The following is a 10,000-nucleotide window of genomic DNA, read 5'->3' on the forward strand; positions in this document are numbered from 1 at the left end:
ACTGAAATTTCACCAGCATTTGGCCGTTTGGCTGGTGTTAATTTAGAGCCCTGCACACATCCTCATCCAAATCAGAGCCTAAATTCTGACAGACATACCACGACAGTGATATGCCATGCTTCACCTTTCAAGAAAATCAAATGTTTTCCAATGAAACACGGCTGAATCACACATGTTCACCTTATAGCTCTTAAAGTGCCATGGACTTGAAAAGGAGTCTTTTCAGAATGTATGGCACAGTGCCAAAGACTTGATATCAAGTCAATTGCGTTTTTTGTTTATGGGGGGTGGGGCCTAACACGTTGATCTGGTATGTTTGTTGTTCACATGGACAAAGAACTCAATTTTTTATGGCTCTTGAAAAATCACTCAAACGTTGAAAAAAGCCTGGCAACCCCCCCGGTCTGAATTTGAAAATGGCTGGCACCCAATGAGTTAAAAATAAAAACTATTCCTTCATGGCCTGTGTTCAAGAGGTCAAGCGCAGCGCTCTCACCTGGAGAATCCCTTTCCGCAGACGGAGCAGATGTAGGGCTTGTGGACGCCGCCGTCGTGCGAGCGCACGTGGTAGGTCATGCGGTCCTTCCGCTTGAAGCGCTGGTGGCAGATGGGGCACTCGAAGGGCTTCTCGTCCGAGTGCGACAGCTTGTGGCGGTTCAGGTGGTAGACGTCTCGGAAGGCTTTGCCGCACATGTCGCAGCCGTGGTTCTTCTTGACCGGCTTGGGGGGCTTCTTGGGCTGTTGCTGCTGCTGCTGCTGCCCTGGTAACCCCCCCACCATGGAGACCGATGACATGGCCCCGGTGGAGCCCGTGGAGACTGAGGTGGTGGCGGTGGTGAGGATGCCTGTGTGGAAAAAGACAAAAAAAAAATTCATCATGACAATGCATTGTGATACTCATTTTCACGATACACTGCATCAGGACTATGAATTCACTTTTTAGATGCATCCTAGCATCTCTTATAAGAGGGTATGTGCGTCTGAAACGTATTCCTTAAATTTTCATTCCCTCCTGTGTCCACAAGGCGGCAGAGTGCAGAGAGACGGACGCATCTTGGTTCGCCTGTCGGACTTGTTTCATCACTGGCCAAATAAATTGGACTTGTGAATGAATGCTACACCTCCACTGACAAATATATTTTCACACATTGACTGTAGTAAATTTCGCAATGCATGGTGATGGTACATGAAATGCAATGCATCGTGACAGACGCACTTTATTGCTTTTAGCACTTTATTGCTAAGGAGGCAGGCCACCTTGACTAGGTCCCCTGAAAATATAAAGTTAATGTAACGCAAAGTTAATGAAATTTCTAAAGGTGCTTAGCCAAAAAAATACACTTTTAACGCCCCACCACCTTGACGAACAAAAATTCTGGGGGAATGCCTATACCCAGCCCTACCTGCGATGGTGGAGATGTGATTGCCCCTACCTGCGATGGTGGAGATGTAGGGGGAGTTGTAATTGCCCCTATTGCCCCTACCTGCTATGGTGGAGATGTATTGTAGGGGTAGTTGTTATTACCCCTATTGCCCCTACCTGCGATGGTGGAGATGTAGGGGGAGTTGTTATTACCCCTATTGCCCCTACCTGCGATGGTGGAGATGTAGGGGGAGCTGTTGTTGCCTATAATACCCAGACCTACCTGCAATGGTGGAGATGTTATTGCCCCTACCTGCGATTGTGGAGTTGTGATTGCCCCTACCTGCGATGGTGGAGATGTAATTGCCCCTATTGCCCCTACCTGCGATGGTGGAGATGTAGGGGGAGTTGTTGTTGCCCCTACCTGCGATGGTGGAGATGTATGGGGAGTTGTTATTGCCCCTATTGCCCCTACCTGCGATGGTGGAGATGTATTGTAGGGGTAGTTGTTATTACCCCTATTGCCCCTACCTGCGATGGTGGAGATGTAGGGGGAGCTGTTGTTGCCTATAATACCCAGACCTACCTGCAATGGTGGAGATGTTATTGCCCCTACCTGCGATGGTGGAGATGTATGGGGAGTTGTTATTGCCCCTATTGCCCCTACCTGCAATGGTGGAGATGTGATTGCCCCTATTGCCCCTACCTGCGATGGTGGAGATGTATGGGGAGTTGTTGTTGCCCCTATTGCCCCTACCTGCGATGGTGGAGTTATTGTAGGGGGAGTTGTTGTTGCCCCTACCTGCGATGGTGGAGATGTATGGGGAGATGTAATTGCCCCTATTGCCCCTACCTGCGATGGTGGAGATGTGATTGCCCCTATTGCCCTTACCTGCGATGGTGGAGATGTAGGGGGAGTTGTTGTTGCTGTTCTCGCGGGGGTTCATGGAGGAGATGAGCGGCACCATGGTGGGCGCGGGCTGCGGCAGCTTCTTGGGCCGCGACACCATCTTGACGCCCGTGTGGCAGGACTCGTGGCGCCGCAGGTGGTAGCTGTCGCGGAAGGCCTTGTTGCAGTAGCTGCATATGAACGGCGTCTTGGACTTGGGCTCCTTCTTCACCATCACCATGGGAGGACCACCTCCACCGCCGCCCCCACCTCCTCCGCCAGCGCTGCCTCCTCCCTGGCCGCCGGGGCCCAGGCCGATGGGGGGCTTCTGGTCCAGGGGGATGGGCAGCACGGGCTTCTGGTCCACGGGCTCCGAGTTGAGCAGCGGGAGGAGGCTGTTCTGGGCCACCTGGTGCTGGTGATGGAGGGCTTCATTGGCCTGCTGTAGTGGAGAGAGAGAGAGAGAGAGAGAGAGAGAGAGAGAGAGAGAGAGAGAGAGGGAGAGGAGAGAGAGAAGAGAGAGAGAGAGAGAGAGAGAGAGGGAGAGGGAGAGGGAGAGAGGGAGAGAGAGAGAGAGGGGGAGAGGGGAAGAGGGAGAGGGAGAGAGGGAGAGAGAGAGAGAGGGAGAGGGAGAGGGAGAGGAGAGGAGAGAGGGAGGAGAGAGGCGAGGAGAGAGGAGAGGGAGAGGAGAGAGGGAGAGGGAGAGGGGGGGAGAGGGAGAGGAGAGGGAGAGAGAGATAGGGAGAGAGGACAGGAGAGGAGAGGAGGGAGGAGGGGAGGAGAGGAGAGGTGAGGGGAGGAGAGGAGAGGAGAGAGAGAGAGGGAGAGGGAGAGGGAGAGGGAGAGGGAGGAGAGGAGAGGAGGGAGGAGGGGAGGAGAGGAGAGGAGGGGAGAGGAGGGGAGAGGAGGGGAGAGGAGAGGAGAGGAGAGGGAGAGGCATACAGGTCAGTACAGCAGTACAGGGGCAATGATTGTGCAAAGTCACAGAGCCAGGGGTGATGGTGAAAAAAAAATCCTGAGCCTGAACTTTTCCCCCTGCTCTAACGACAACGACAAGATACTGCATAGTGACGTAACGTAGCCCTATTTTGACACATTGTTCAAACATTTAATAGTGACCATTATTCAAGCCTGATAGTAGAAGAAAACATTGAACCTGTAACACTTTCTGAGATAAGAATAACCTAATGGCTAATTATTATCAAATGTTTTTATTTTTGCAAACTCTGTCAAGCCTGAAATCAGGCATGGAGCCTGAATAATATCAGCCCTGCAGACCTGGAGCACACAGACAGTGACCACCACACTGCTGTTGGGGGCAGACAGACAGACAGACAGACACACACAGACAGACAGACAGACAAGACCAAGCACAGTAATTGGCTACATAGAAACAGGGGTCTAAGTGAGGTGCTTTTCTGATTTCTTTACTGGTCAGTTGACATGTCAGCACAGATGCACAACACAGAGGTAATAATAATCTAACTACTAACTTACAAGACAGAAAGATGAAAACGTCAATAATGGATGCACAGAGGCACTAAATCAAACAAACAGTGTCACAGTGCAGAAAGACGCTCTGTAACAGTAGCACAGACAGAGGGATGTCATCATCAAACAGTGACAGCACAGCAGCAGCACACCAGTTGGCATTGTGACCACAGTGCAGTTTGCGTGGGCAAGAGAGAGTGAAGAGGAAAGATGCCATGTCAGTACAGAGGCACAGAGGCACTAAATCAAACACAAAGTGCAGGCACAGTACAGTACACAGAGAGGGTGTCAGTACTGAACCACTGCCGCCACAGGAGCCAAGCACAAGGTTATTTGTGGGCTACTTTAGATCTGAAGCTCCTATGTACAACCAGTTTCCCTGGTGCTGGTTCAGTCAAGTCGACGCACCTTCACAAGAAGAATCACCGCATTCTTGTGCACTTAATTTTGCTGCTTTTTTGATTAAGTGAACAACGCGTTTCGAAACAAACGAAATGTTCACTAAATTTTAAAAAAGCAAAATTAAGTCTGCACCACAGAGCGGTGATTCTTCTTGTTTCACAAAGTTATTTGCTCCATTGGTCTGCTGTGCTGTGCTATGGGGACGACCGAAACGAGAGTCAGACAAGAAACAGTCATAGAAGCAGCGTAATCAAACAGCCACAGAATAGCAGCAGAGAGCCAGAGTGACCACACTGTGGGGGCGAGAGAGGAGAGAGATGCCAGGGGCAGTATAGAGAGACACAAGCACAATGAGTAGTGTTGCACCTATACCATTTTTTGGCCCCGATACCGATACCCGATACCTGGCTGTGCAGTATCGGCCGATACCGACACCGATACCACCCTATTTCAAATGTATATGAAGGGCTGTATTGCATAAGTTACAACTTGGATGTAAAATCATTGCATGGCTTTGCTAGGCTGCTGCCTACCTTTGTGAAACAGGAAAAAGACTAACAAAGTGAATCCAGCAAAACTTTTTATACTTTTTAAATACCTCTATGAAATAACTCATTTCAAGGCTGTTTAAGTGTCATAAAAGCACCTGTAAATGGTATCGGTTCCCTATTTGTTGGTACTCGCCAATACCGATACCACCATTTTAGTGCCGATCCACCGATCCACCGATACTGGTATCGGTATCGGTGCAAAAAAAAAAAAAACACACTGATCGTTCACTTCACTGGAATAGGGTAGGGACCAAACTCAGGAGTAATTTGCCTCTTCAGACATTACATATTTACGAAATAGACACCTGTGCAGCAGAGCGCTCACACTGACATCTAACATCACAACTACAACTAACATCACAGACGCATACCGACACAGTGACAAGAAAGACTAATAACACCAACCAGGGCCGGATTTTAACACAAAGACTAGAAATGGCTGCATCCTAGGGGCCCCCACTTGCCAGGGCCCCCCTAGGCTGTAGCAACCTGTAGCCTAGGCCCTAGGGGCCCCAGACAGACCACCTTAACCCGGCCCTGGTTGTGACTGTGAGGGTGAAGGACAGGAGGGACGCCACCACACAGTAGAGACTCTGGACTGGAGTCAACTCAAGACAGTTACACATGGAACAGCTGACGGGCCCGGCCCGGCCCTGCGCTCTCTGACTCACGCATCTGTTACAGGCAGGGTCATCAATCACCACGTCATTAGAGGAGAGGAGGGGAGGGGAGAGAAGACAGGAGAGGAGGAGAGGAGACAGGAGACAGAGGAGAGGAGACAGGAGAGAGGAGAGGAGACAGGAGAGAAGACAGGAGAGAGGAGAGGAGGAGGAGAGGAGGAGGAGAGGAGAGGAGAGGAGAGGAGAGGAGAGGAGGGGAGAGGAGGAGGGGAGAGAGGAGAGGAGGAGAGGAGGAGAGGAGGAGAGGAGGAGAGGGTATGGGAGGAGAGGAGACAGGAGACAGGAGACAGGAGACAGGAGACAGGAGAGGAGAGACCCCTGCCCCGCTCCGTCTGAACACTGTTTCTGGTCAAGCAAGGGAAAAGAAGTGTAATAATAAGCTATGATGGCTTGTTCCAAATCTAAAACAACTGTACATTCGATCAATGCCTTAATTGATTAAAAAAACATTAATCACAATTAATCGACCATTCAACTGACAAGAGACCCAGGTGAAATGGTTATGTGAGGAGTGTTTGTGAAGAGGGGTGTGAATAGTGGGAATATTTTAAATCACCTTTGGATTAAAGAATTGAAGTAGAATTAATTTAAATGTGGTATTTTATCTCAATTTTTAATAAAAAGTTTTAGATTTAGTCGTTTTTTTTCTAGAAACATTGAGATTTCGGGGGGAAAACGCAGTTTATCAATTAATCGTAAGTCGATCGATAAGGCTATCAACTAATGATTCATGAATTAATCGATAATTTGCATCCCTAGTTTATACTGTATATTCATGTCGCGGTCAGAAATTAATATCGAGTCATTGGCTGTTCAGCACAGGGGCCAGGAGGACACCTACAGAGGCCAGGGTTGCCAGATGAGGCTGATGATTTCCAGCCCAAAAAATGCTCAAAACCCGCCTAGGAGCACAAAATCCCGCCCAATTGTAATGATTTCTATGGCAAAAGTTGGGCGGGTTTTTCTGATAAATGCCATTTTTTCACGCACACGGCCATCCTAAGCAGCCCAATTGGTCGGGAACCAGCCCAATCTGGCAACACTGACAGGGGCCCTAGCCTACACTGGCCCTTGTCTAGAACTGCCCCTGCAGACGCAGCATTTGTCATTTGCTTCAGTCGAGGTAAGCACAAGAAAGCATGAGAGCATGTGCAGCCTATGAATAGCCCATTTGCTACCCAGTGGGTCTATCAAGAAAAAGGACTATTACGTCAACCAATTTAATCCAACACAGTTAATTAGTTTAACAATTAAGCCATTCATAATTTATAGTCTTTAACTGTTATAGTGCTGTAGGCTTCCCAGCAGGATGAGTAATTCAGCACTGATGTGTCATCAGGAGGACTCTTGATGTTTTCAAAGAGGAAAGCGTACACAAATGTTTGCCATTTAGTCAGACCATACGTCAGCCCAGAAGCAAACAAGCAATGTTCCCCTGAGTCATAACAGAGTGTAACAGGGGTGTCGCTCAGGGGGGGTAAAGTGTGACTGAGTCACCAGGGCCCCATGTATAAGGGCCCCCCCACATAGTCCAATTTAGGAAGATATTTGGCTGGGGGGGGTCCATTGGAGATGACTGTACATAGGGCCCAAAAGTTGCTGCTACTGTCCACCCCTGTAACAGAAGCAGAGATTTAAGTGTCATCTATTAAGCTTACTGGTTACTACTACTGCTAAGCCATTACAGAGGACGAGCCATTAAAAAAAGGACAAGCTGTGCTGTGTACAACTGAATGGCCCACTGCAACTTACTACCAAACACCTCTCTCTTTCTACTTTCTGTAGGTTAAGCAGAGGATGTCGCATTAAAAATTGATTAAAAAACAGAAATTCTGTTTCAGCCGACCGCCTAACATCTGTTCATGCTCCCTGTGCTGTCTGCAAACTCCCGTCAGCCAATCAGAGGCAAGGGGAGGGATGAAGGTCAAATGCTAGCCGCCGCATCAGGGGGCAATCGCCATGGCAACGGGCTAAACTCAGACAGGCTAGACACACGCACGCACGCACGCACACACACACACGCACACACAATTCTAAAGAGAGGGCAAACCAATGATCAGTAACTTGGTATTTCAAACAGGGAACCAGCCTTTTATAGAGTCTGCCTGCCTGCACTCTTTGCTGAGGTAATGACGCACTGAGCAACATGAAATCTGTTTCATTTGACTCTTCGTGATTTCGGCCTAATGATTTTGTTTAGTTTCAACCCGCGGGTATGTCCGGCCAGGGTTCTCACTGCTAATAAATGCTATTTTAAACAGTCTGGCTCCAAACGCGTCCATCTGAACTGACGTGGTTTGCGACCAACAAAGTTTGAACTCGTCATCATCTGCAAATAACTCCCATTATGTCGGCACGGCAACCTTGGAATTTCCCTTAAAAAGGGCACAGGCACTGACACCTCCCTCACAAAACAGTTACAACGTTTGGTGTGTGCTTGTGCAGTAGCCTAATTATGAACGCCTAAGAGGATAAATCATCCTTATGAGAGGATAAATCCCTTTACTACTGCCAATTCAATTCATTACTGCTCTAACATTGCCTCATCATACTGCCTCCAAGTACTGGGAAATCTCAGGAGAAACTGTTTGCGTAGTTTTTCCCTGTCCATTTATCCCCAGCTCATTTCTTTCCCTTCATACCAATACCAACCTCCACTTACCCACACTCCTGTATCTTATGCCATGTCGAAAACAACTTCATAGTCTATAAACTTACTCTGTTCATCCAAGTGTCTGAATAAAATAAAATAAAAACATCAGCATCAGTCATGTAATTAAACACAACAGACAGGTAGCTTGAAATCTGGCCAATTCATTGAACTAACTGATTAAAAAAAAACACCTAACCACAGATGAGATCATTATCAGAACCAGCTTTATTAGATGAACAGGCGGCAGAAGGCCTTTTAAGTTACTCTACAAAGCTGGTTTGTGTGCTTCTGTGTAACATGATGTCAGTTCATTAGCTGCAGGGGTGTACTGGGTAAAACTCTCAGTAGCCCCATGTGTGGTACCTCCGCTCCGACATATCAGACAAGCTCTGTTCTCTTTCACTTCCACTTTCACTTTTACTAATGTTTTAACAGAGATATTTCTATTTTCTTTAACATCTCTATTTTTATCTATCTTATATACTTTTTAACCTCCTGTTCCTGTCTTGTATGTATGCTGTCTGCTGTTTTTGCACAATCTGTATGTTACTGCTGCAACAAATGATTTTCCCCATTGCGGGATAATAAAGGGCATACTATACTATACTATTCTCCTTACAAGGAAACTGTATATTTTAGGAGTTCAACCCCAGTGTGCGGACCACTCCATCCCACTAAAACTCTCAGTAGCCCCATGTGTGATACCTCCACTCAGACATCTCAGACAAGCTCTGTTCTCCTTACGAGGAATGTGCCGGTGTTTCTTCTCTAAAACAGCAGCAGTACAGGACCATAATGTACCTCTCTTCTCGTTGCAAACGGGAACAGTTAGGGCTGTAACGATATTTGATCAAACTAGGGATGCAAACGATTAATCGATTAATTGACTGTAATCGATCAATGCATTAAGTTTTTTTCCAAAGAAACATTGAGATTTCAGGGGGAAAACGCCGCTCATCAATTAATCGTAAGTCGATCGATAAGACTATCAACTAATGATTAATGAATTAATCGATTATTTGCATCCCTAGATCAAACAGAGAAATCGCGAGACTCAGACTCACGATAGAGTATTGTGATGTAAGGAGGCAGTATTGTGATTCGCCCTTTATCCTTCAGTCCAGAAAACAACCATATAATTCGATGTGATAGTGCTTCCAAGCTTCAAATGAGATACGTTTCGATACACCCCACGTTTTTTAAAATGCAGCAAGTCAAAAATCGTGAGTGACGAGTGTATCGTTACAGCCCGAGGAACAGCACAAGAGCACAAGCACAAGCATGCCTGCTGCCTGTTCTCCTCCCTATGAGCGCTAAGCAAAAAATTAAGCTTACCACCACTACTAGTTTTTTTAAAGCCCTGATGAAGGCCATTGCAGGCCAAGAAAACAAAGCATATTGGCAATTTCAATGTGTTCTATGATGAACTAGCTCGGTTTAATTAAAAGCTTTCTAACAAAGACGAAGAGTGCCTTGGAATGGATATTTTCAAAATATTGTTCCAGGCTTAAGCTTGCCACTACCTCCAACAGACACCCCACAGCACCCCCTCCCTCCCCTTCCCTCCTCCCCCTCCTCTTCCTCTTCTCCTCCCGGTGAGGAAGTGTGCCGCTTGTTCAGCATAGTTAGCAGCGGTGGCAGAGAAAGTGCTTAGTAATGCCTGGCTGACGTGCCCAGGCAAGAAGGCTGGCAGGGAGGAGGATGGGAGCAGGCAGGCTGGGGGAGCGAGAGGAGAGGAGAGGAGAGGAGAGGAGAGGAGATGAGAGGAGATGAGAGGAGATGAGAGGGGCAGGCAGGCTGGGGGAGCATGAGAGAGGGGGGGAGAGGAGCAGGCAGGCTGGCGGGAGCATGGGAGAGGAGAGGGGAGGAGCAGGGAGGCTGGGGGAGCATGGGAGAGGGGGGGAGAGGAGCAGGCACGCTGGCGGGAGCATGGGAGAGGAGAGGGGAGGAGCAGGCAGGCTGGCGGGAGCA

The 10,000-nt window shown here is 48.1% G+C and overlaps 1 protein-coding gene across 3 annotated transcripts in view; it reads right to left on the bottom strand.

Moving 5' to 3' along the window:
• Window positions 1–10,000, bottom strand: part of LOC134452473 (vascular endothelial zinc finger 1-like) — a 51,609-nt gene that overhangs the window by 24,025 nt on the left and 17,584 nt on the right. For 2 of the 3 annotated variants that reach the window (XM_063202878.1, XM_063202879.1), the window contains exons 2-3: window positions 2,256–2,694; window positions 497–845 (exon numbers count right to left, since the gene is read on the bottom strand). In XM_063202878.1, the coding sequence (XP_063058948.1) occupies window positions 497–845; window positions 2,256–2,694 (788 nt within the window). Of the gene's footprint in view, window positions 1–496; window positions 846–1,745; window positions 1,788–2,255; window positions 2,695–10,000 lie in introns of all 3 variants that reach the window. The other variant, XM_063202877.1, reaches the window with a different exon arrangement.

This window comes from Engraulis encrasicolus, chromosome 7, assembly GCF_034702125.1.
Source record: "Engraulis encrasicolus isolate BLACKSEA-1 chromosome 7, IST_EnEncr_1.0, whole genome shotgun sequence".
In the NCBI taxonomy this organism is placed as follows: Eukaryota; Metazoa; Chordata; class Actinopteri; order Clupeiformes; family Engraulidae; genus Engraulis; species Engraulis encrasicolus.